The following is a 26,713-nucleotide window of genomic DNA, read 5'->3' as shown; positions in this document are numbered from 1 at the left end:
CCTTTCTTTCATCTCTGTGATTCCTGGCCACCCTTCTCAGTGTGTCTGGCTAATCTTCCTGATATTTCTGGGGCCTAAATGGACCCAGAATACTTGGCTGAGAAAAAAAAAAAAATCAGATAGGAATGTGATTCTGGACCTTTTTTTTTACATAAAAGATTTCCTTGTATTGATATGGAAATGAACAGATGTCTGATACCCTTTTGCCAACCTGGAACATTTCTGCTTACTCCAGGGAATTCTTTGGGGCTGATGTTTCTTAGGGTTTCCACTGTCAATTCAAAAGTTCTGTCTCCGTTATCAGAACGATCTAGGATAGCCCCAAAATGGGAGATTCATTCCTTGGCCCCTATTTCAGTGCCTCGACTGTGTGTAAAACAGGAAAGACAGTAGATACGAAATGGCTTTATATTTGCTCACTGGAACACTACGACGCGCAAAAGGACTGTTTTTACTGACAATCCCAACAAATCTGTAGCTTTGCACATCTACGTTCTGTTTTATCGGACCACTTCTGCTTCCCAGCCCTGGAAAAGACATGATATAAACCCAGGAAGTACCTTTTTTTTTTTTTTTTTTTTTTTTTTTTTTTTACTGACTGAAGTAATAAAAGTCAATCCAAATGTTTTATGGTCTGTCACCGGGCACAAATCTTTGCTCAGCCAGGTAAGTTGTTATTTGAAAGGACAAACCCAGAGCGTCGAGAACGGTGGCTGGAGCTCACGGTTGCCGTTTCTACACGCCAGAGTCCCCTTCAGTCCTACACCGGCCTCTACTCTGTCTCTTTCCAGAAACCTCAAACTCGGTGCATGGAAAACCAAACCCGTTATCACCGCTCTCTTTGAGCTCCACCCGAACCGGCCCCTCCTCCTGTTCCTGCCTTGGTGAACACCAACCCCACCCACCCAGTTACCTGAGCTAGAAATCTCCAAATCGCGGTACCTGGTGCCACGGAGCCTTGTTCCCCCGTGGCCACGTGACTCCTAAGAATACTCAGAATATGGTGGTCACTCCTCAGGCCACCAGAGCCACTGTCGAACTCATGGGGCCAGCCAGACACCCCTGATGGGCTCGCCGGCACCTTACCTCCCCTCCTTAACCAACTGTCCCGGGCACAAAACTGGGGGGATTCAGTAGGGCTTGCTACCTACCAGTGGGCACAGGGTGAGAACCCACCCAGCTGGAGGATATTTGGAGAATGTACTCACGAAACCAGCAAACGAAAGTGGAAAATGTTTCGTGCGAAAATCCCTAAATATGTCAACCCTAAATCTAACGGTATCTTGGCTGAGTGACAATCATCAACCCTCATGTCTTTCTCCAAGGAAAGTTTAAAATACGGACAAAAATGGGGGCGCCTGGGTGGCTCAGTCGGTTAAGCGTCCGACTTCAGCCAGGTCACGATCTCGCGGTCCGGGAGTTCGAGCCCCGCGTCGGGCTCTGGGCTGATGGCTCAGAGCCTGGAGCCTGTTTCCGATTCTGTGTCTCCCTCTCTCTCTGCCCCTCCCCCGTTCATGCTCTGTCTCTCTCTGTCCCAAAAATAAATAAACGTTGAAAAAAAAATTTTTTTTTAAATAAAATACGGACAAAAATGGGGGCGCCTGGGTGGCTCAGTCGGTTGAGCATCCGACTTCGGCTCAGGTCATGATCTCACGGTTTGTGAGCTCGAGGCCCGCATCATCGGGTTCTGTGCTGATGGCTCGGAGCCTGGAGCCTGCTTTGGATTCTGTGTCTCCCCCTCTCACTTGCCCTCCCATGCCAATTCTCTCTCTCGGTCTCTCAACAATAAACAAACATATAAAAACATTTTTTTAATAAAATAAAGCACAGACACAAACGGATTTACTCGATGTCACGAAATGAATCAGTGGTGGAGAAAGAACTAAATCCAAATCCGTCCTAAAACAGTAAGATTCCTGAATGTGCTCTTCTCCCTCTGATTTTTAAACAGCCACTGAGGAGACTTTTAATACCACTTAGTAGAGTTTAGTATTCTTATCAAGAAAATATTTTCCAAATACAGCTAAGCAACTTAATTACCATGATGATTTTTGCTAATTATCCCTCAAAAACATGCCTTTATCTTCTAGACTCTTACTCTCCAGGGCAAATTGCATGTTGGAGTCACAATGACATCTCTTGGTGCAATGAAACTTAGCTCTTTTGGTACCTGAGGGCTACTTAAAACATTGCAACTTAAACAGCACAATGGAAATTGTACCTAATATGAGGGTACCAATGCTTAAAAAAGAAAAATAGAACTAAATTTATCGTTTAGGCCAACAAATTGAGGCCCTATACCTCATGATTAACAATGAAGCAGTCCAGGGGCGCCTGGGTGGCTCAGTCGGTTGAGCGTCCGACTTCGGCTCAGGTCATGATCTCACGGTTCCTGAGTTCCAGCCCCACACCTGGAGCGTGCTTCAGAATGTGTCTCCCTCTCCCTCTGTTCCAACCCCACTCGCACTTTTTCTCTGTCTCTCTCAAATAAAGATTTTAAAAAATTTAAAAAAAATAAGGCAATCCAGATCGCTGTGGTTTCTGGCTAAGTCTTGCACACCCCCTGTACCAAACGTCATGTTTCACCGCACTATGTCACATACGAAACTCCAGGCAACGGTGGCATTGTATGATATTGATGTGTGCCTTACAGTGATCCTGTGTGACTCTCCCCGTGATCGACCGCTCTTCCTCAGACATGCCTGGGTCACCGTAAGGTGGCACAGAGCACTGAGATTCAGGAAATCCAATGATCAGTTCCCCAGGATCACTTTCATTTCATCAGGTAAATAAAATTGACAAATATATTGAACTGCCTCTGGTAACCCTGGGAATGAATTTTCCAGGTGCCTCAACAAAACCAAAACTCGACTTTGTCACATGACTCCACAAAACGTGACGGATACATTTGAATTTCAACATGTTTCTCCTCCCTACTGATATCCTTCCCTTCCTCCATATTTATAGAAAGGGTCTATTTGGATTTACCTTTGCACACATGAGCACTCAAACAACACCACAAACAACTATTGTAAGAACAGGTCCTCAAGAATGTTCTAGAATACTTCGGTAGACTGTAACTTACTAGGATTGCCAAATATAGGATGATACCTTGGAGAACCGAGGTTTTTCAAAATGCATCAGATGGTCTAGTCTGGTTGGACCATCTCACAGCGCCCCACCCTCTTCCTTTGCGGCACTTACCGCAAATGGGAATAAATTCTGAATTGTGCATTTCGTGGTTGAATGTATCATCCGTTAGAATGCAAACTCCATGTGGACAAGGGCGGTAGGTACCTGTTATTCAGGGCCTTGCTAACACAGTGCCTTGAATGTGGCAGGAAATCGGGGACTATTGATAAATGATCAAAAGAGCAAATAAATAAACCTGTGAGTGACCAAGTAGTGTTAAATTGGAGGATACAGAATGCAAGTATAAAATCCGCTTTCAGATTTCCTGAGATTTGTTCGCAGGGTGCCTGGCCAGATTTATTACCAAGATACAAAAAAAAAAAAAAATGGCATACTGACAACAATCCACAGGTTAATTATTCTTGAGATGAATGCGGGATTCATAAAACCAATTCTCTTGGTGGTAATTTTCCACATGTAAAATTTTACAACTTCTGTGGGTATTTGCTTAACTTAACCCTTGCGTATGAAAACAATGAGGCAGGCAGATGGAGTTGCCGCTAAACTTCCACCCCTCGAAATCACGGTAGTTCGTTTCCAAAGTCCCAGAAATACACATCAGAAAACGCCACTGGGCAGTGTCAGAAATCCCCACAGCTAGTCACTGTTTTCTCGACAGTGCTCTCCAACCACTGATAAAAACTCTTTGAAGCGGAAGAGTAAATATTATCATTTGATAGTACTTGGACCCAACAGTGCAAACACAATTGCATTGTGTTGCACTCCGGAGGCTCCTGCGCGCACCACGCCGCGGCGTTGCCATGGAGGGGACAACGTGCTCGCGGCAGGGGCGGGCCTGGAGGCGGCCGGGTTCCCAGGCGCCCCCGCCCCTTCACCTTCCTCGGGCCGACTCGCCGAAAGCGAGGGGGCAAAAGCTGGCCCTCGAGGGTGTGTATCTGTGATCCTGGGAACTAGGGGCCCACGATCAACAGTGGGGAACGCCGACCCCTAAATACCGGCTTGCTTTTACCACTCCCGCGGGCTTTTGGTGAGGGTCACGGGTGGCGGGGGGAGGGAGGGATCCGATGAGCCGGAGAGAGTGAGGGGAGGACTGAAGAGAGGAAACCCCCCCAGGAGCCAGGGTCGGCTGTCCTCCCCTCCCCCCGCACCCCGCGTCGCCAGGCTTGGCGGCACGCGGGAACGGGGTCTCTGGCGAAGGCGCCCCGAGGTCCCGGCGGGTTCGGGGAGCACGGCGAGGGGACCCGAGCGGAGGGCTGCAGGACCCGTAACCCGGGGCATACCCAGTGGAGCGAGAGGCCTCAAACCGCGGGCGCCCCTCCCGGCTCCGTGCCCCGCGGACGCCCTGGCGAGGGAGAGGCGTGGGGTGTCGTCCCCCCCCCCCCCCACCGCGGTCCGCCCGGCCTCCCGGCCCCGGGGCCGTCCTCCCGCCTGCCCCCGCGCGGGCTCACCTTGCCCGGGAAGGGCCCCGGGAGCAGCAGCTTCAACGCCTGCCTCTTCAGCTCCACCAGGCGGGCGTTGCAGTTCTCGCACCAGACGCCGCGGTCCGAGCCGGGGGAGGAGCCGCCGCCGCTGCCCGAGCCCGGGGAGCCCGTGCCGAAGCCCGGCGAGCCGCCCAGGGAGCCCGGCGAGCTGGTGCCAATGCCCGGGGAGGCGGGGCCCGGGGAGCCTGTGAACGAGCTCGGGGACGAGGTGCCCGAGCCGGGGGACGGGGTCCCCGACGAGCCGAGCGCCGAACCCGCGCCCTCGGGGGTGGGCCGGTTCCCGGAGCGCGACTCCTCGTATGCTTTCCGGTACCAGCTCTCGGGGGAGAAGGGCGCCGCGGGCTTGGTGGGCGAGCACACTTCATTCACCTGCGGGGGAGACGTGCAGAGTCAGGGGCCGCAGGGCAGCGGGCTCCCGCGTCCCCGGGGTGGGGTCGGGCCGGGCTGGGGGCGACCTCCCCCCGCCCTGCCCCGCGCGCGCCGGCCCGGAGATCCGCGCGCCCCCGAGGGCCCGGCCGAGTGCGTCTGAGACCGCTCCGAGCCCTGCGGCCGAATCTGCCTCCATCTGCCCCGTGAATCGTCCTTAAGTGGGTCCCCCCACCCCAGGTGCCCCTGAGCGGGTTCCCGGGCGCCGGCGGACTCCTCCTCCGCTCGGCTGGAGAGGGCTCGCTCGGGGGCTTTCCATGGTTTCTGCGGGGGGAACCCATACAGTCGGCACCCCCGCGCTTTCGAACCCGACACCCATCCCCAAAAGAACCCACGTTCAAGTTCCTGGAAGACGCTACGCCCGGGGCGGGTGGGGGTGGGGGGCTTCTGGATTTTTATTCATTCCGGGTACAGCCCTCCGGATCCTGGAGGTAAACGGAAGGTTCTCCCGGCTCCAGGGAAATGATCCCGAGGAAAGGCTGAGGATTCATGGACAACCCCCCCCCCCCCACACACACACACACACATTCGGCTTAACTCTGCCTGGAAGTGCACGAATGCCGCAAAAGTTAGGGGTGCGGGGATGGAAAGGAACGGGAAGACAGAAAATTCCGAGGGTGAGGCTAGTGTGCGGGCGTCCTCGCCGGCGGGCCCGCCTCCGCGCACGCACAGCCTGGCGGAGGCGCCTCTGCAGCAGCAGGAGAGCTCGGGGCCGCCCTGCGCGGCCGCACGGCGCGGGTTAAGGGGGACCCCGGCCGAGGGGGCTCTGCTAACGCGCCTCCGCATCGTAGCCGTCGCAACTTACCCCGTATTTCTTGCCCCTGGTGGAGACCGCAAGCCTCTCTTTATTCCCCGCTACCGAATTCATGGTGGCCTTTCCAGAAGAGAGTGTCTAAATGTTCCACCAACACTACATCCAAAAGGTCTTCCGACCCAGAAGGGTACCCCCCCCCAGTTGTCGGGGGGCTGGCTCTTGGCCCTCAAGTCAAGGTTCCTTAATTTGGGGTGGGGGGGAAGGAAAGAATCAAAGCAATGGACCCCAGAAGTAATAGCACTAATTTGCAGAACGGGTTGGAGTGGCTGGTTTATTCTTCTCTTCCAATAATGCTTTTCCTCCTCCTCTTCTGCCTCCTCCAGTCACACGTTCTCTTTTCACGGTCACATCCAGATCCCTGGCATTTCTCCCCAGCCAAGGGAGTCCGTTTTCCTCCACGAGGGAAGCGAGGTGGGGGGCGATCAGGCACCCGCCGCCGCGGGGAAGGCGGGTGAGCCCCGCCGCGCCGCGCCTCCGCGGGGCGCGCCGGCTGTGGGAACTTGTCTCCTTCCCGGAGCTCGGTAACTGAGTTCAAAGAAATTCTCCCAAAATATAAAGATCCAGACTCGGGGAGGAGCCTCGGCGCGTCGCGGAGCCAATATCCGCCGGCCCCGCTCGGCCTGACAGTTGCGCGAGGGCTGGGAGAGGCGGCGCGGCGTGGCCCGGGCGCCGCCGCGGTCAGCGCGCGCGTGTGCGCCCGGGCGCAGCGCGGAGCCTCGGGAACGGCCGCCCCGCCGCCCGCGAGCCCGCCGCCTGGCTGCCGCCGCCGCGCCGGCCGGGATCCATTTTATGTGGCGGCGCGCCCGCCTGACGGTGCGCGCCGGGGGGCGGGGGTCGTAAATCTCGCCCCTCGCGGGGAAGTTACTGGAGAGCGGCCCGCGGCCGGGGGCCCTTAAGGAAGCGCCGCCGCGCGAGCCCGGCGCGGAGGGGCAGCGCCGAGCGAGAGGGCTGGACCGAAATGCGCCGAGCCTCCCCGCCCCCAAGTTCTTTCTCTTCCTGGCGAGGCTTGCAGTTCTGCCTTTGAAACGCCGTGTAAAAGGGACTGAGTCACAAACAAGTCCGCAAACATGCCGGGTCCTCCTCCCCACCCACCCCCCCCCCCGCCCTTTGTTCTCCTAGACCTGCCCTGCAAACCTTTTCTGGGATTGCCCTACCGACCCCCGGCCGGCCCGGGGGCACCCTCCCAACAGCAGCCGGACGACCCGGGAGGGGGGGGCTTGTCCCCCCACCTCCGCCCGCGCGCGCCCCAATCTGCGACGTGCCGAGCCGCCCGGGGCCCGCCCAGGTGAGCCCGGATCTGGCCGGCCGCCGCAGGGCAGGGGAAACTGAGGGATTCGCCGCGGTGCACACGCGCAGCGCGAGCCTCGCGGGCCTGGAAGGGGGGGGTGTGTGTGCGGGCTGGCCTCGCCGCGCCGCGCCCCGCTCGGTCCCCTCGGCACCCCTCCTTCCTTTGCCGCCCGCGCCTGGGGCCCGCGGAGCCCCTGGAGCACCCAGCCACCGCCCCCTGTCCGATCCCCCGCGGCCCCCGGCGCAGAGCGCGGGAGCGCAGGAAACCGGCGTATGCCAGGCTCCACACGTGGCTGCTCCAGGGTGTCATTTTTCATTTCCCGGGAGGACATTTCTCCCGGTGAGCCGGCAGGTCTGTTTTGTTGTGACCTTTAATTAACACCCCGCGAGACGCCTCGAGAGGGACCGGCCCAGTGCGGGGATCACGTGAGGTGTAATGGCATCTCCGCGCCCAGAGACACCGGCCTGAGGGTGGGCGAGGGCGCAAAGGACGTTTGGGGCTTTCCAGTCGCTGGCTTCCTTCTGAGATAGGGAGGGGGCAAGGAAGACAACCTTCTGGGGTGCAACGCCCCTCCCGCCTTCCTGGGGGAAAATTCCTTCTGTGCCTCGCTCCCGCTGCCATCCACCCCCCCGCCCCCTCCCGCCCCAGCCCTGGCGTGGGAAGATTTCACAGCCACCAAAGCGAGGTAAGAAGGTCAAAATGAAGATGTCGAGAACCGTGTGGAAGTTTCCATTACGTTCCTGCTTCCAATTTAAAAGCGATCACATCGAGAGAGGACCTTAGGGGGGCAGGTACGCCTCCAGGCGGCACACGCCAGCTCCCAGGCACATCTGTATTCCGCGGAGGTGCCGCGGGAAACGGCATCGCCATTAGCTAGCTACGCGCTGCGCCACCAGTGGAACAGCAGCGTGCGGCCAGGTGAAATGGACCAGCCCGTGAGGCCGCGGTGGCGGGGGGTGGGGGTGCTGGGGAGGTGGGGTGTCGAGGCAGAACTGTTGGGGAGCTGCGAGATCCACCTTGAAGACGGAGGAGACCAGAGCTGATCTGATTTGCATCCCCAAGTAGCCGGGTGCCCAAAGCGTGTTTGGTGAGCTCGGAGCGCCCTCTGTTGATCACAGTTGACAACGGGAGGCCCCGGCAGGAGAGTTTGGTTCCAGGCTTTAAAAAAGGGATGTAAGTAACCTTTACGTACAGTGAAATCTTCTTGAAATCATACACAAATCTTAAGTGTACGATTCTGGGAACTTTGGTAAATATATACTCCCAGAGAAGCCACCACCTCGATTAAGGTATGAACTTCTGTTACTCCACAAAGTTCTCCCCTGCCTCTCCCCAGGCCGTTCCCACCCCTCATACACAGCCACTGCTCTGATTGCCATCATTAGCTTTGCCTGATCTTGAACTTTGCATAGAATCCAGGCGATATTTATTCTTTTGTATTTGGTTTTTGTCGCCGAGTAAAAGTTTTTGAGCGTCATGTTGTTGGGTACGGGTCTGTACTCTGTTTTTCATTCCTCTGCCTCTCCTGCCTTCTCTTTGTTAATTGAATATTTTTTAGCATTCCACTTTCATCTCTCTCTTGGCCTTTTTTTATATTTAGCTCTAATGATTATAGCGTGAATCTTTAATTTATCACGGGGCACTGAGAGTTAACATCGTGCCACTCTACTTAATATGGAAGATATTTGCGAGAGTAAATTCCATTTTACCTCCCTCTTTTGTGCTGTTTTGAGATACACTAAAACCTTGGATTGCGAGCAACTTGTTCCGTGAGTGTTCTTCAAGATCAGCAAACATTTCTAATAAATTTTAACTTAATAAATGAGCGATGTCTTGCAATATGAGTAATCTGTGATGCTCAACGTCACATGATCACAGATGAGCCAATGGTTCTTAAAATTCACTTTGATATAAAAGTGCTTTGGATTACAAGCATGTTTCTGGAATGAATTATGCTCGCACACCAAGGGTTTACAGTATTCTATATCTACATACATTATAAAACCCGCAATATAATCTTATCGATTTTATTTTAAACAACCTCTAATTTTTTGGTGAAACTCAATTTTTTTTCTACTTACCCAGTTTTACCATTTCTCGGACTCTTCATTTTTTCCTGCACAGCCAACTTTTCAACTGGATCATTTCCCTTAAGACTAAAGAACTTCCTTTAGCATTTCTTGTATTGAGAGTCTCCTGGTGACAAGTTCTCTCGGCTTCTGCTTATCCAAAAATGTCGGTTTTTTCATGTTTTGTGTTTGAAGAATAGTTTAACTGGACATAGAATTCTTGGTTGATAACTTTTTTGTGTTTTTGTTGTTGTTATTTGTTTGTTTGTTTGCATTGCTTTCAAGCCTTTTTTGCTTCTGACTGGAGATCAGCGGTAATTCTATAGGAATTTCCCCTGTATGTAATATGTCCTTTTTCTATGGATGCTCTGGACATTTTCTCTTTACCACTGATTTTCAACAATTTGGCGATGATGCTCCTACATGTGGCTCTCTCTGTACTTACCCTGGTTAAGCTTTGCTGAATTGCTAGGACCTATAAGTTGATATAGAAGTTTTTCACCAAATCGGGGGTAATTTCAGCCATTCTTTATAACTTACTCTCTGCCCCATTCTCTCTTCCCTCTCCTTCTGGACTCCAATTACATGTGTATCATTGCACTAGTTGAACTGTCTCATAAGTTCCTAAGGTTCTGTTTATTAATGCTGCCCTTACTGTCAATTCTCCAATCTGGAATTTTTGTCCATCCTGTATTAATTGCACCAATTGCTTCTGCTTAAGCACTCTCTGTTAAGGCTGTCCAGTAAATTCTTCCTTTCACATATTGTACTTCGTAATACCTACATACATACGTAATATAATTTCCATTTATCTGCTTCTTTTTCTTTCAAATCCTTGAACACAGTTCGAATAGCAGCTTCAAGTTTCTCGTGTGCTGATTCCAACATCTGGCTCACTTGGGGGGTCAGTTTCTATTGACTGGTTTTTCTCTTGACTCCGAACCACATCTTCCTGTGTCTTTTCATATCCAACATCCAGTAAATTTTAACTGCCTGCCAAATATGGTGACCATCACAGCGTAAAGATGCTAGATTCTGTTCTTTTCCTTTGGAGAGTATTGATTTTGTTCAAGCAGCAGGCAGTTCCTCTAGTGATGGATCACCTTAAACTTGTAGCAACCTGGCTTTATGTTTTGTTAGGCTGGTTCTATGTCGGTTATGCCCTGATAGCTAAGAAAAATTCCTTGGTCCTGAGACTTGTTCCTTACCTCTAAAGTGTGGCGCTTCTGGGGCACCTGGGGGGCTCAGTCCGTTAAGCATCCAACTTCACACAGGTCATGGTCTCACAGTTCGTGAGTTCGAGCCCCTCACTGGGCTCTGTGCTGACCACTCAGAGCCTGGGGCCTGCTTCGGCTTCTGCGTCTCCCTCTCTCTGTCCCTCCCCTGTCTCTCTCTCTCTCTCTCTCTAATATAAATAAACATTAAAAAAAAAATTAAGTGTGGCGCTTCTGGGGTTTCTGTAAAAAGCCCAAAGTGTTTGCCAGACCCTCTAACTTGGGACTTACGTTCCAAGATCTGCTCCCCTTCGGTGAACTCAATCCTTTCAGCTTCCAGATGCTGTTTTCCCCTGGATAGTTCGCCCATGTATAGAGAATTCACAAGCTAAGGACTTGGGGAAATTGCAGGTTTTAGGGCTGCCTCTCTCCTTTCCAAGATTTTCCTTCTCCCTTTCTAGCAACAGCCCTTAACTCCACCAGGCCAGGCCTCACACCAGCAAGACTGGCTTTCTCCTGGAGTGATATGGCCACTGTGGCCAGCAGACTGGGCCAGACCCATAAAACCTTTCTTTCAGGTACTGAACCCGTGACTCCCCACTGGCGGCTGCCTACTTCTGGCCACTCTCCTGTGCCTTTAAATAGGCTCTTTGTTGGGGCGCCTGGGTGGCTCAGTCGGTTGAGTGTCCGACTTCAGCTCAGGTCATGATCTCACAGTTCGTGAGTTTGAGCCCCGTATCGGGCTCTGTGCTGACAGCTCAGAGCCTGGAGCCTGCTTCAGCTTCTGTGCCTCCCTCTCTCTCTGCCCCTCCCCTGCTCGTGCTCTGTCTCTGTCTCAAAAATAAACATTAAAAAATAAATAAAAAATAAATAAATAGGCTCTTTGTTGCTGTTATCCAAATTGTAATTGTTTTCTTTGGGAAATTCAATCATATATAAAGTACTCCCCGATGTTTGTTTTAATGGTGGCTTTCTCAAGTCTACCTTAGGTTTTTAGAATTCTTGTGGTTTTGAAGGGTTTTATTCTGTGAGAAGTCTAAAAAGTTAGTCTCTAAAGGGGCGCCTGGGTGACTCAGTCAGTTGAACATCTGACTTGCACTCAGGTCATGATCTCACAGTCTGTGGATTCGAGCCCCGTGTCGGGCTTTGGGCTGACAGCTCGAAGCCTGGAGCCTGCTTCGGATTCTGTGTCTCCCTCTCTCTCTGCCCCTCCCCTGCTTGCTCTCTCTCCCTCTCCCTCTCTCTCAAAAGTAATAAACATTAAAAAAAATTTAAAGAAATTTAAAAAGTTAGTCTCTAAAGAGTCTAACTATATATAATTTCTCAATCTTTTGGCTAAGATCAAGTGTAAACAGTCTAACTATAACTTTATTTTCTGTTGGACTGAAGGATTCTAATGATGCAACCAAACCCTTCACTGATAGAGAAATCTATGTAAACATATATACATTCAAGGACTTTAATAGCATTACTTCAACACACACACACACACACACACACACACACACACACAGCTTATTTTATGAATGAAAATATCACATACTGACTTTTGAAAGCCAAGAGCTTCTATAAACACTGATGTATTTATTCCATTGATTCCCCGAGTGAAACAGTATCTCCCTGTTATATCCGTAAGTACAAAGTGCAAAAAAAAAAAAAAAAAAAAAAAAAAATTTTTTTTTTTGCAAGGTCTATTACTTGGCTATGAATGAAATTTGGGGTGCCTGGGTGACTCAGCTAGTTAAGCCTCCAAATCTTTGGGGGTTTTTTCAACATTTTATTTATTTTTGCAAGACACAGAGAGAAAGAGGTGAGCAGGGGAGGGGCAGAGAGAGAGGGAGACACAGAATCTGAAGCAGGCTCCAGGCTCCAAGCTGTCAGCACAGAGCCCATATTGGGGCTCAAACCCACAAACCATGAGATCATGACCTGAGCCAAAGTTGGACACTTAACTGGCTGAGCCACCCAGTTACCCCAAGCCTCCAACTCTTGATTTCAGCTCAGGTCACGATCTCACAGTTCATGAGATCGAGCCCCACATCAGGCCGTGTGCTGATAGTGTAGAACCGGCTTGGAATTCTCTCTCTCCTTCTCTTTATACTCCTACCCTACTTGTGCGTGCTCTCCCTAATAAATAAATAAACATCAAAAAAGAATGAAATTCTTATGCCATATTCTTTGTTACTTAATTATTAAATGGATGTAACTTCTTTGGGAATGTTTCATGGACTTGTATATTGCCAGAAAATTTAGTTTTCTCATTATTTACACCTCGGGGACAAGTAGCTCGTAGGTTTTATAGCTAAAATATATGACATCACTGTATTTTTGAAAGTCGGAAAGAATAAATCAAAAATAGAAAAACATAGGGGCTCCTGGGTGGCTCAGTCGGTTAAGCATCCGACTTCGGCTCAGGTCACGAACTCGCGGTCCGTGAGTTCGAGCCCCGCGTTGGGCTCTGTGCTGACGGCTCGGAGCCTGGAGCCTGCTTCGGACTCTGTGTCTCCCTCTCTCTCTGCCCCTCCCCTGCTCATGCTCTGTCTTTCTCTGTCTTGCAAAAATAAGTAAATGTTTTAAAAAATTAAAAAAAGAGAAAAAGAAAAACACAATCAGGCTGGCAACTTCTAAATGCTAAGCAGAGGGCGACAGGTAACAGAGTCCACTCCTCTTTAATATTTTTCTTTCAACATAACTTCCGTATCGGTTCAGGCACAGGCATGCCAGTGGAGCCAGGGCCGTGCACGTGCCAGAGGCAGCTGAGTTTCTCCTTGAAAGATAAATTGAAGCAGCTTGCACTGTCCATGTGGTATCTTGATGAATATGCAAACAATATTTGCATTTGATCTACTGGTGTCCCGGGGGCCATATGATCACGTGTGCGCTGCCAAGGAGTCATCAGCAAGCTGGTAACTTTCACGGGCCTGCTTGGCCACTACGACAGTGTCAGAGGAGCGTGGTTACCCTGCAAGCTAAGGAAGAAGGTTCTCCGCTCTCAGACGATCACTTCAATCGCTGATCATGTCATCCTTGGGGCTAAATTCCAAGTGTGATTTCAATCTGAAGTGGATAAGGGCAGAGAAAGAGAAAGGGTGTGAAATTGTGGGGCTGGAGTGATAGATGTTTTATCGTTATTTTCATTTTGCATTCAGGATGGGGGGGGGGGGCGGGGCGGGGAAGGCCAGTTACTAAAGTCAGAGAGGAGGATCAGACAATGAGTGCTCAGCCCGCTGACACTGGGCACCAGATGTGACGACCACGGACCATGCCGCCATTTATCACAGGGATCACGGCATCCCATGAATCACTGTTTATAATTAGGAAGGAAGAGAAATAACCTACACGTGCATCTGTAGGGGATGGGTTTAATACCTTACGCTGTCATCAGACCATGGCGTACCATGCAGCCACTAAAAATGCCTTCATAGGGGCGCCTGAGTGGCTCAATTAAGCGTCTGACTCCGGCTCAGGTCATGATCTCGCGGATCGTGAGTTCGAACCCCGCGTCGGGCTCTGTGCTGACAGCTCGGAGCCCGGAGCCTGCTTCGGATTCTGTGTCTCCCTCCCTCTCTGCCCCTCCCCTGCTCACACTCTGTCTCCCTCTCTCTCTCTCTCTCAAAAATAAATAAACATTAAAAAAATTTTTTTGTAAAGTGCACAAATAGCTAATAAGCACACGAAATAATGGTCGACACCATTAGTCATCATGGAAATGGAAATGAAAAGCCATAATGAGGTACCACTGGAACAGCTATAATGAAATGAAAAAGGACACAGTAACTACTATCGTTGAGGATATGGACAAATGGGAACTCCCGTGCATTGCTGGTGGAAACGTAAAACGGTGTGCCCACTTTGGAAAACAGTCTGGCAATTTCTCAAAAAGTTCAATATAAAATTCCTGTCCTACCCATTATTTCTTACTCCTAAGTATCGACCCAAGAGAAGAAAAAAAAAATATGTCCGCACAAAAACTTGCACACGAAAGTTCACAACAGCATCATTCGTCATAGCCCCAAAGCGGAAACAACCAAACGTCTCCGGTCAGTTGCACAGAACGTGCTATCTCCATACGACGGAATAACACGGAGCGGTAACAATACCAGCAGTTCTGACGCAGTCTGGCCCCTAGATGCACCTCACGAGCCTTGGGCTGAGTGGAAGAAAGCACCCGAGAGACCACACCACTGTAGGATTGTATTCATAGGAAATGCTCAGAAAAGGCAAACAGTGGAGACCGAAAGCAGGTCAGCGGTTGCTGGGGCTCAGGGAGGGGCAGGGATTAGCTGGCCCGGGGGAGCTCACAGGCTGTTGGAAACGGCCTTATGATGTCGGCCGCCGGCACATCTACGACAACAAAAACACAAGGGTGCATGCGAGCAGGGTGACTTTTCTTATGTGTAAAATGTATCTCAAGAAAGCTGTTTTTAAAAAGCGGCAGGAGGGACACCTGGGTGGCTCAGTCGGTCGAGTGTCCGACTTCGGCTCAGGTCACGATCTCGCGGTTTGTGAGTTCGAGCCCCGCGTCGGGCTCTGTGCTGACAGCTCGGAGCCTGGAGCTGCTTCAGCTTCTGTGTCTCCCTCTCTCTCTGCCCCCCCCCCCCCATGCTCATGCTCTGTCTCTCTCTGTCTCTCAATAATAAATACACATTAAGGAAAATTAAAAATAAATAAACAAAAAGTGGCAGGAAAGGCAAAATGGAGTGGGAACGAGGAATCTGTTCTGGACCATCAGCACCCAGCCAGCTCGACATGGAGACGTGGAGGCCTGTGGGGGAAGGAGGAGGTGTCGAGGCTGGCTTGCAGACCTGTGAGTGGGACAAGAACCACGTGGAAACAGTGTTTTCAACCCAAGGCACATGGGAGGAGGGGAGTGTGTTTGATTTTGAAGGGATACGGCCACAACGACCCTCTGAACTAGAATCCCCAGGAAGAAGGTTCACCTGTGTGCCACTTCAGGAACCCCGGCACGGCGGGCATCGTCACATCAACCAGAGCAGACCCCAACAGGGGTCCCCAACAGGGAGGGCACCAGGCGATACTGGCTGACTGCTGGTGGGAACTGAGGACTCGGAAACCACACTGGGAACGGGCGCTTTAAAAAAAAGTGGTGCTAGTAGGATCTCGGTGTGGAACCGCCAGAGCAAGGAGGAGCGGGCTGTCTGCTCAGCCATGGGAGCAACCAGGAGTCACTGGGAGCCATCAGCCAGCCACGAGGAGGCAAGGGGCCGAAAGGCACACACAGCTCAGGGAAGAGCTTCAAAGACCTTGGGGGAGGGGGGTAGCCAGGTGAAGACCCTGTTTTCAGAGGAGAGCAAACGGGAGGGGTGGGATTCCCGGAGTTCCTCCAATGAGGGCTTCAACTCAGGACCAATGTTTCCAACCAGCGCACCTTCCATGGGCATCTCCCAGCCGGGTGCTGCCTGAGCCCGGGGTACCATCGGGAGGAGCCCCTGTCCTGCTCTGAACTGCTGAAGCCTCTGCTCTCACATCAGCAGCCACTCCTTATGTTGTGGCCTCTGCCTTTGTTCGCACCGGCTGCACACATTCTGGCATCGCGTGTTCCCGCCGCCCCCGACATTCTCTCCGGGCTGCGACTTCGCTGTGAAACCACTGGTTCTGAGTCATTCACGCTTGGTCCCATTTCTAACTCATGAGCTGGCAATGCAGTGTTTCTGGATGAATGGATCAGTGGATGGATGGGTGGATTGGTATGCTGACTGATGCTCAGAGAGTGGGTGGGTGGGTGGGTGGGTGGGTGGATGGATAGACGGGAAGGTGGGTGGGTGGGTGAAGGGATGGGTAGGTGTATGGGTGGGGGGGGATGTTGGTAGGGGGGAGTGTATGAGTGGGTGGGTGGGTAGATGGATGGATAGATGGGCGGGTGGGCGGGTGGATGGATGGGTGGGTAGATGGATAGAGGGGTTGGTATGTGGGAGGGGGCATAGGTGGGTGGGTGGATGGGTGGATGAATAGCTGGGTGTGGGGGGGTGGGGCTGGGGGTGGGGATGCGAGTAGGTAGATGGGTGGGTGTGTGGGTGGGGGTGGGTGGGTGGATGGATGGGTTGGTGCGTGGATGCATGAATGAATAGAGCCATGACCTTGAACAAAAAGAGAGATCCGGTGAGAATAACCGGAGGACAGATGCTCCTGGGTGGGGGAGACCACGGCCGCTCACACTGTTTCTTATAAAAAGGCTGTGATTGAGATCAAGCATGATCCTTCTTGTTACTTTTCTAATATATATATTTAAGTCACAGGATTTAAATTTAAAGCCTCATTTAAAAACAACAACATCGACAAGTATCAGGGAATTCAGGAGTTATGGTTTCCACAGCAACATTCACGTGGCCGCCCAACTACTACTGAATAAATGAGATTAAGCATTTATATTGCCCTTGACATTCAGCCATATGCCAAGCAATCACTTTATTGGTTTATAATTCCTTGCAGCCACCTGTGAGGGAGGCAGCCTTCTCACTCCCACATCAAGAATGAGGAAACCAAGTCCCAGGAGAATGAGGATGCGCCCAGAGAAATCCCGGCCCACGGCCTGTTGGCTGATCTGACTCTCCGCTCGATAACAGGCAGCCAGGTGCAATGTCGGGGGCAGGGCTTCCCAGAGCACACGAATAAAACTGACGATCATTAAATGCCTATTGTGCGCTAGGTCCTGTGGGTGAGACCCCTTCCCCTGAAGACTGAGTCACAGGCAGCTAAAGAAACAATAACAAAAAACAGAGGCTGTTATTCCGAGTGGAAGAAACCCTGTGTAGCTTTGGGTCAACTGGCCTCCATACTGGCCCAGGACCAAAAATGCATAGAAAGAGAAAGAAAAACTCCCTCCAGGGAGAAGGAGGTTCAGAAGGAGGAGGAACAGCGAACACCCAGGTTTCACAGAACAGAAGCCGTGCCTGGGGTACAAGATGGCCTTTGGAGAGTTGCCCTTACTTGGTGGGTGATGAGAGCCCAGTAGAGATGCCAGATATTTATTATAGCAAAGCTTTTCCTGTAGCAAATCTTACAATCTCATCTCTCGGATGAACACGGCCGGGGGCGTGGATTGAAAGCACAACCCAAGGCCTGAGGCCACAAACTGTGACGCGTGACTCCCCTCCCCGGGTCCCCAGGCAGGGAGGGAGGCCCGGGACCAAGTGTTGGCTCTCGCCTTAGCCGTCATCCTCATGCACAATCTTTAAGGAGGAATCTGCAGCAACAAATGAAATGCTGAGCTGCGCTACATGGAGAGGTGTTGCCAAAGCTCCTGAAGGAACTGAAAATATGTGTCAAGATGCGGGGTCTCAGAAGTGCGAGAAAACAAAAAGCACGGAGCAAGCCAAAGCATCACACTTCTGACACCAAGGGGGTGGACTTGGAATGCCAGACTCGGAGTGCTTGACAACCAGAAAGCAATTTTCCCTACAAGACGAATGAGAGAGATTTGGCTCAAAATTAATAATAAACTTTCGCTCTTGCGTCTTATCTCCCCTGCCATCCCTCATCACCGAGCATCCAGCATCCAGCTGCATAACAACAACGCTGGGTGGAAGCTGTCCCCACGTCTGCTTCCATTTGTTTTTGTCCCTAGTAAGCCTAGGGTTCTATAGCCACGGTGCAAAGCTAAGGCATGCGGTGGTTGCTAAGACGGTCCAACTTAAGATTTGAAATGTGCATGAAAGCATTCAAAATTATGTGCATGATACCCACTGTGAGCTCCTCGAGGCCAGTGGCCATGTCCTTAATCTTTACATCCCTAACGTTCAGGACAGCACTGGGTGTGGCTCTTAATAACGCACGTTGATGATGGAAATGAATGCATATCGGTTTTCGAGTGCTTTCCTTTTCCTGTGAAATAACTCGCTTCAAACTTCATGTCAGGCACTGCGCTCTGTTCTGAGTGTCTTCTAGCCCCAAAGACAAATGTAGTGTCCGATCACAAGTAATTAAGGAATCTAGGAGAAATCGGGCAGCAGTGAAGTCTGCAGCAGCAGCTAGAATATGTATAAAGTCTAAAAATAACCACGGTAAGACAAGGCCGGTGTCAGGGAGTCCATTTCTAGGGATGAGAACAAAGACAGGAACACATCAAGTTCTAGGAGATAAAGAGGGAGAGTGATGGATTTAAAGTTAAGGAAGTGGAGGCAAGCTTTCACCGTAAAAATAACGACTGCAAAATCAAGCGGACTGTGTGACTGTCTTCCTCTGCAACCCCGTCACTGATGAATTTTAAATGACACCTCGGTGATCCTCTAGTCCAATGCGCGATCTCTGCCTGCACAGAGCAGGACTCTTCAACAGTTGGATTTTCAGAGTAATTTATGGTAAGTGAGTCCGACCCCCCTCCCCTCATTCTTCATTGAGGAAGCCTAACATACTTATTCCATTTACACCGATGAGGTGCCCAAAACACAAGAAGGCTGAACGATATGCTCACCATCACGAAGGGAGCTAAAACGGCGAGGAAAGGATTCGAATGCCAAATCACAAGTTGGTTTTTTTCTACTTCCGCTTTCTTTGCGACAGTGAGCAAGGGGCGTGGCTATTGGGGGATTCCCGGAGCCCATGGACAGGCTTCTTGAGAACCACTCCTGAAGTGTGTTCTCAAGCTTCCGAGGACGACGTGCAGGTAGTCTTGGTTTTTATGCTATTGACAAATTCACCCAGACTCGCAAAACCCTTCCCTCCTTCTGCACCTTCTCGTGGCCGAACTCTCCAGAACTGGTATGTACCTTTCGTGTAGGGCAGTGGGATCTGAGGGTTAAAAACTCAAACTCCGCCGTCAAATTCTAGCTAGGCAAACTTGGACAAGTTACTCAGCCTCCATTGCCTCTTTCCTCACCTACAGAATGAGGGTGGGTAATAATTCTCACCTCCCGAGGACTAAATTGGGTAATTTCTGTGAGAGGCTTAGTACAGTGCTTGACACAGAGCTCTGTAAACTCTAGCTCATAATCATTACCTTCTGAAAATGTGAGGCAGAACATTCCTACCACATGGGACGTGGGACAACAAAGTCTGACAGACTCCAATCTGTGAGATCACTCTTTCATCAAAGGGAATAAAGCAGGAAGAACAAAGAGGGTAGACATTCTCTGCCTTCCATGGGATGTCAGCCCTGTTCCCTACTCTTGAATACTCCCCCTTCATGGCAGGTGCTGCAGGCCTGAGAACTACATTTCCCAGAATGCCAACCAGGAGGAAGCCTGAGAACTACATTTCCCAGCATGCCAACCAGGAGGAAGCCTGAGAACTACACTTCCCAGAATACCAACCAGGAGGATTCCAGGTTAGACTGTACCAACGAGAGCACTCAAGTGACATCAGGAAGATGGGAGATGTGGCTGTCTAGAAGCCACATAGAAGATGTGGCTCCCGCTTCAGGAGGAGGCAAACATGGCGGACAGGACTTTTGCTAGGGCCTCATTTCCCAGGGAATTTGTGCCTTGGTGCTGCAGCAGATGTGACCCTGGCAATGGTCCCTGAGGGTTCTGAAACCTCCCAGGGCTATGATGGTTTCCCCTTACCTTTGCACCCCCACCCTTCCGGTGATTTTGCAAGACCCTTATTCCTCGACTTAAATCTCTTCTTGCTGGAGATATCTGGAGTGGTTTGTGTTCCCCTGGTTAATCCACTGTCTAAGAAGTGAGAAGTCTCAACCCACTCATCCCTTAAATAATTATTTATTCAGCACTGAAGACAAGCAAGGCACTGTTCTTGGGTGTTAGGAATACAACAGCAAACCAAACAGAGGAAGACCTGCCCTCCTGGAACTCACATTTTAGTGGGAGCAGCAAACTGGGAATAAATGAATAAACAAATATGGCAGGGGTTGATTGGTGTGAAGGCAAGGAAGATGGATGGTGTGGGGGAGACAAGGGGCAGGGCAGTCGGGGAAGGCTCCTTGCTAGGGTGCCGTTTGAGCTGAAACCTGAAGAAAGGTGAAGGAAGTGAAGGGCTAAGCCACGCAGCTGTGGGGAAGAGTACTTCCGGCAGAGGAAATGGCAGGTACAAAGGCCCTGGGGCAGGAGTGTGCTTGACCCATCTGGGGAACTGCAAAGTCAAGAAGTCACTGTAGGGGAGGAGAATAGTCAGAGGTGGCCTCAGAGGGCCCACCAGGGGCCATGTGGGCCATGTAGAGGCTTCGGCTTTTACTCCAAGTGACAGAAGGAGGTGCTTAGAGGTTTTTGAGCAGATGATGTTTGGAATAGAAAGACGGCGGCCAGGGCAGAAGCAAAAACCAGGCAGATGCCATTATAACAGTCCACATGGGAGATAAAGGCAGCCTGGCCCAGGCTGGTAACCATGGACGTGGTCAGGGCTGGCCATGTTTGTGGGCTCTTTTAGCATCCACATGTCGGTCTGTATTTTTTTAATTGCGGTAAACCACACATAACCTAAAATTTACCAACTTAGCCATTTTTAAGCGTACAGCTCCATGGCCGTAAGCACATTCACATTGTTGTGCGACCATCACCACCATCCGTCTCCAGAACATTCCATCTTCCTGAACTGAAACTCTGAACTCGTTGAACACGATGTCCCCAGCTTCCCTCCCCCAGCCCCTGGCACCCACCGTTCTGTCTCTGTGGCTTTCTGTCCCTCTGTCTCTGTCTCTGTGGCTTTCTGTCCCTCTGTATCTTGTGGTGCTCCAAGTACCTCCTGTAAGTGACATCTGTCCTTTTGTGACTGCTAGTTCACTTAGCACAATGTCCTCAGGATGGAAGACGTCTAGAAGGTCAGATCTGGTGGGCTGAATGAGAATCGAGAGAGAAGGAGAGGGAGCAAGGCTAAGTCCAAGGTCTTAGGGAAGTTGAGCTCACACATCAGTCCACGGGGCCGTCTGACTTCCAGTGTGGCCTCCCATCCCCTCCCCACCCTCACCCCTACCCCAGCCCCGGGTGGGTGGAGGGGTCCGTGCCTTACCTCAGCCCGTGTGTCGACCACCATCAGAATCACCCTCAGAATCAGCAACTCATCAAGGGAGACACTGTCGGAGGAGAGGCCGAGAGAACCATTGCCCGCGCTGTCTTAACCTAAACAAGGAGTGAGCGTCCAGCTCGAAATCCGCCCAACCCGGCCCCCCTGGAACCGGGAGTTCAGCCCACGCTTCACAAATCAGATCTCAGAGGGAGCTGCTCTGCTGTTTTCTCTCCCCGTGGCCATTCCCCTCCATCCGTGCCCGTTCGCTCGTAGCTGGGTGATGGCGGGAGCGTCCCCAGGGGGACTCGGCCTCTGGCCTCACCCCACCCTCTAAGTCTTACACGAATCGTGCCCTGCCCAGAGCTGGCACGGTTCCCGCCGTGCAGGCCCTCGGACCCTGGGGAGCAGGCACGCTCCCTTTGGAGGTGCTTTTTCCAACTATCTCCCGCTCTCTCCAACTGGAAACCCTCAAACTGCCCTCCTGAGAAGGATGTGTCTGCACAACAGACTCCTTTGCGTGGCCCTGGGCACCCTCCATGAGCTGGCCCCCCCTTGACCTCGCTACACTCCATCCCCGCTATGTTCTCCCACAGACTCCAACGCCAGCCAAAACGAACCACCCCTGTTCCCCCACGCGCACCGCGACACCTCTCGCTCAAGGCTCTGTTTCTGCCTTCGCCTGGAATGGCCTGCCTCCCGTGACCGCCTGCTCAGTCTTCCTTCCTGCAAAGCCCAGCCCCCACGCCACCCCCTCCAGGAAGCCCTTCGCGGATCTCTCCAATGGGATGCGCAGTCTTCTTCCCCAAATGCCCGTGGCTGTCCCGCGTGGGCTCCAGTGACAAGGTCCTCCTCTCCTATCAGATCGTGAACTCTCCCGGGACACATTCAGCCACATTCTGGTTGGTTCCCCTCACAGGATCTGACCCGTGTCTTGCAGGGTTCAGAGTTCGTTCAATCGATGAACGGCTGGGACAGTCATTTATTTGAGTCAAATATACAACTAGAAAACTCGCCGAGCGCAGGGATTCCTGAAAATGTCACCATCGTACATGTTTCCTTGTGATGTGTTGCTGGACATCACCCTACACGGAATCCAGTGAGATCACAGGGAAACTTCTATCAGAGATTTGTACTCACTTTCAGGGTTTCAATTGCTCTCTTTTTTCTCAGTCATACTCCAGATTTTTAATATCTTCTATGGACCCATTCATTTTACTTTTTTTTTTTTTTTGCAAAACGAAATGAAAAACAAAAAAGAATTTAAAATTTTGTCCGATACACCTAAGAGTATCTCCTACTAGAGAATACCATGCATATAAGTGAAAACGAGGGAAATAATTGCCGTGGGCTGAACTGTGGTGCCCAAAGAGATATGTCCAAGTGCTAATGTCCCCCCATCTGCGAATGTGACCTGATTTGGAAATAGGGTTTTTGCAGATGTAATTAAGGATCTGGAGATGAGATCATGTTCGCCGAGGGGTGAGCCCTAAATCCAGTGTTTGGTGTCCTTAGATGAGAAGGGGAGAGCTGAGACCCCCCCACACAGGGGGACACGGGGGACAGGCCACAGGAAGGCAGGGACAGAGACTGGGGCCATGCTGCACAAACCAAGAAGTTCCTGGGGCCACCGGGTACTGGAAGAGGCAGGCAGGAGCCGCCTAGAACTCTGGAGGGAGCATGGCCTTGTCAACACCTTGACTCTGAACTTCAGGCCTCTGGAACTACAAGAGAATTCATTTCTGCTATTGCAAGCCACCAAGTTTGTGACAACGTGTTATGTCAGAGGAAAGGAACATATTAATTCACTGTGTCAGACCACAAAACAACACCCAAACCCAGTTCTGGGACCAGCCTCCCCTCTTCCTCTGAGGCCCATCCCCTCCCCACCTGCTTTTTAAATCTTTGTCTCCTCTTCCTTGACTGTCCCCTCAGCACCTCCTGTTTTTCCGTCCCCATCTCAGCACGGTCTGTCATAACAAACGACACAGACCAGGGGGCTTAAACAGCAAATGTTTAGGGGCGTCTGAGTGGCTCAGTCGGTTAAGCGTGGGATTCTTGATCTCGGCTCAGGTCATGATCTCACGGTTCGTGGGTTCTGGGTTCGAGGCCTAGGTCAGGCTCTGCGCTGACAGCGTGGAACCTGCTTGGGATTCTCTCTCTCTCCCTCTCCCTCTCTCTCAAAATAAATATTTGAGAAAAAAAACGACTTTTAAACAGCACACATCTATTTCTCATGGCCTGGAAGCTGGAGGTCCCTCACGTGGGGGATCTTCTAGCAAGGGCATAGTTGTGTTGGTGAGGGCTCCACCCTCGGGACGACTCACCTCCCCAGGGCCCCCACTCCTTACACCATCATGTGGTGCATTAGCTTTGAACCTCCAAGCTGGCGGGCATGCAAACGTTCAGCCCGAGGCAGTCCCCTTCCTGGTTTCTGGCTGCTTCTTTCTGGTTCAGGTGCCACTATCCCCAAGTTCCCTTTCTCAAGCCAGTGAAAGCCCTGGCCCACCCCCCGGGGCCCCTACTCCCCCCACACCCCCAGGGCCCACACAACCCCCAGAGCCCCCACGATGAAAGCAGGGTGATACCACACACTTCACTGTGACAGCCCGACCCTCTCGTCGGGAGCAAAAGCCACAGGAAATAAGCAAATAGCCAAACATCGTGTCATCACAGAATCTTCCCCCGTGGCCACCTCCCGCCACCTCCCCACATCTTCTGTTTCTTTCGGGTCATTGTCTCCTGATACCCAGGGATTTCAGGAATTTTCTACATGCGTTTCTGCCGTTCTTCTAGAATTCCCGTTCTCCAAACTAGAAAGACCACGTGGTCTTTCACGAGCCTGGGTGGTGCGGGGGGTGACGTGGTGGGGAGGTCACCACGTGACAGGGACAGGGCGGGAGGGTGACCCCGGTGCTCCCTACGCGGAAGGGAGCACGTGGAGGCGTGGAACCCGGGAGAAGGAAGAGACTTGCGCTGACTCCCTTCCCTGTCCTCTCCCGGTGGATGCTACTACCCTCCCTGGGCTCTGGTTTTCTTTCACGTGAATAAAGGGTCAAATGTCCCAGCCGTGCATGTGGGATGTCACCAAGTGAGGGGTCCTCGGGTGGAGGCAGATTACTCCCCTGCCGGCCCCACTACCACAGCAGGCCTTCACCCCCACACACCTTTCAGGAATCACCACGGGCCTCTGTGGGGGGTGTGTGTGTGTGTGTGTGTGTGTGTGTGTGTGTGCGGGCTGGCGCGTGCACAAATGCCCGCTGTTTTTGTCCTCCGAAAGTTCATGATCCATCAAATCCAGCTCGACAGGGTGAAGCGCACAGGACACCCAAAGGCTCCTTTCTGGAGCCCGCGCGGCCGCACCCCTCCCCGCCCCCGCGCCCTCTCCTCCCCTGCAACCATCTGGAACCCCTTGACGTCTCCACCTCCGTTTTGCTCGATGTGCTTTCTCTGCGATCTCTGCCATTTCCGGATTTCTCCTTTCCGTGGGCTCCTTGCCGCATCGTGGGGAGGCGTCAGCTCTATCACCCCCTGCCCGCCCCCTCCTCCCAGCACCTGTTGCAGACAGCAACAAGGTCCCTGCAGACGTGGGGGCTCTGGCTGGGGGCCCAGCACCCTGCGCTCCACTCTGCCCCGCGCTCCGGGCACCCCCTCACGGGTGGCTCGCCCCCCGAGGCCGAGCACCCAGAGCTGGGCCTCAGTCCTCTTTTCCGTACGCCCCCCTCCCCCCCCGCAGCCTCCCCCACCATCTCAGTGCTCGCACCAGGTTCCGGCTCTGGTGGGGTCCATCTCCTGAGGACTCTCAGACTCCCATCTCCAGCCCTGATGTCGTCCCTGCCCCCAGCCGCAGAGGCTCATCTCTCTTCTGGAAGCTTCCACCGGGATGTCTAATGGACATCTCGAGCTCAGCACACCCCCGCACCAAGTCCCCCTGATCGGAGGGAGAGATGTTCCCCCTCTGCAGCCCCGGTCGTCTCTGCCGATGGCACTTCCGTGATATAGTCACGTGCATACCACCCGGGGGGCCGCTGGGGTGCAGAGGGGAGACAGGGCCAGTGAGAAATCCCCCACGGCAGCCACGGTGAAGGCACTCTTTAAAACAGGCTGACGTCGCCGATGTTCCCACAGCCTTATGCAGGGGCCCCAAACGTGGGAGCGACACAGATGGGCATCAGCTGGCCGCTGCATAAACCAAATGGGCCACATCCACACGAGGGACTGTTATTCGCCACATTAGGAATGAAGCTGACACCTGTTACGACGTGGACGAACCCTGAAAACATCACGCTAAGTAAAACAAGCCAGAGACAAAAGGCCGCATATTACGCGATTCCTTGATATGACATATCCAGAAGCAGTAAATCCACAAAGGCAGGAAATAGAGGATTGGCTGCCAGGGGCGGGGCCGGGGGAGGGGGGGACGGAGAGCCGACGGGGGTTTCTTTCCGGGAGCCTGAAAATGTCACGTGATCAGAACAGCTCCGTGAAACTCCTGAAAGCCATTGAAATGTACACTTTGTAAGGGCGAATTTTACAGGATGCAAACTGCATCTTTAAAGCTGGGCTTTTCATGGGCTGGTTTTAAGTTTTAAATCGTGTGCTGCTAACGTGCCCCTCAGAAACTCCCTCTCCTCACGCCGCCAACCTTTGGTCAAAGACAGCCGAGGCTTGAGCGGTTTGCCTCCTGTGAGAGTACTTAAAAAAAAAATTAGGTTTATTTTGAGAAAGATGGAGAGAGCTGCAGGGAAGGGTCAGAGAGAGGATCTCAAGCAGGCTCTGCACTGTCCGCACAGAGCCCATCTCGGGCTCGAACTCAGGAACCCTGAGGTCATGACCTGAGCCCAAACCAAGAGCTTAACTGACTGAGCCACCCAGGCTCCCCTAGAGTACCTTTGAAGCAAACTGAGGGGAAAGGGTGATGCTCTGTGTCTGGGTGGACAGGGAGAAAAGCAGATGGTCACACGAGGTGAGATGCAGGGAGGCCATCGAGAACTGAGAAAGCAGAAAATTAGATCAGGAAACACTTAGAAGCCTAAGACCTGCCAAGCTGCTGGGGTATTTGTGGCAGGGGGTGCTGGTGTCCTCCTGGCAAAGGCATGGGGACGAGAGAGATGTTTGCTCCTTTCTCCCTCCCTGGCCCGCAGTCTCTCATTTTGTGCAGATGAGCACCTCCCTGCTCCTCCCAGCCCAGACACTTCATGGAAGTCAGGCTCTGCCTTTGGTTGTAGGGGTAGGGATGGCCTCAGGCCTGAGCTAATCAGCGATGATTCCAAGATGGGCTTTGTCAGTCAGAATGAAGTCCAAGACTCTTGTCCCATGACTAGGGATAGCAACCCTGGTTCCTGGTGATACAT

The 26,713-nt window shown here is 52.2% G+C and overlaps 1 protein-coding gene and 1 long non-coding RNA gene across 2 annotated transcripts in view; both read right to left on the bottom strand.

Moving 5' to 3' along the window:
- The window catches only part of KIF26B (kinesin family member 26B), a 469,574-nt gene extending 463,160 nt beyond the window's left edge, over window positions 1-6,414 (bottom strand). The window contains exons 1-2 of the mRNA XM_053209472.1: window positions 5,866-6,414; window positions 4,602-5,003 (exon numbers count right to left, since the gene is read on the bottom strand). Coding sequence (XP_053065447.1) covers window positions 4,602-5,003; window positions 5,866-5,928 — 465 coding nt within the window. The 5' untranslated portion in view covers window positions 5,929-6,414. The remainder of the gene's footprint in view (window positions 1-4,601; window positions 5,004-5,865) is intronic.
- Window positions 6,415-12,179: 5,765 nt separating this feature from the next.
- Window positions 12,180-23,868, bottom strand: LOC113595643 (uncharacterized). The gene is made up of 3 exons (XR_003416196.2): window positions 21,366-23,868; window positions 21,016-21,192; window positions 12,180-13,478 (listed from the first exon to the last, which is right to left on the bottom strand). It is a non-coding gene; the product is annotated as an uncharacterized LOC113595643 (long non-coding RNA).
- Window positions 23,869-26,713: the final 2,845 nt, after the last annotated feature.

Source organism: Acinonyx jubatus, chromosome E4 (genome assembly GCF_027475565.1).
Source record: "Acinonyx jubatus isolate Ajub_Pintada_27869175 chromosome E4, VMU_Ajub_asm_v1.0, whole genome shotgun sequence".
Lineage (NCBI taxonomy): Eukaryota > Metazoa > Chordata > Mammalia > Carnivora > Felidae > Acinonyx > Acinonyx jubatus.
This window is presented reverse-complemented; position numbering and strand designations above follow the sequence as displayed.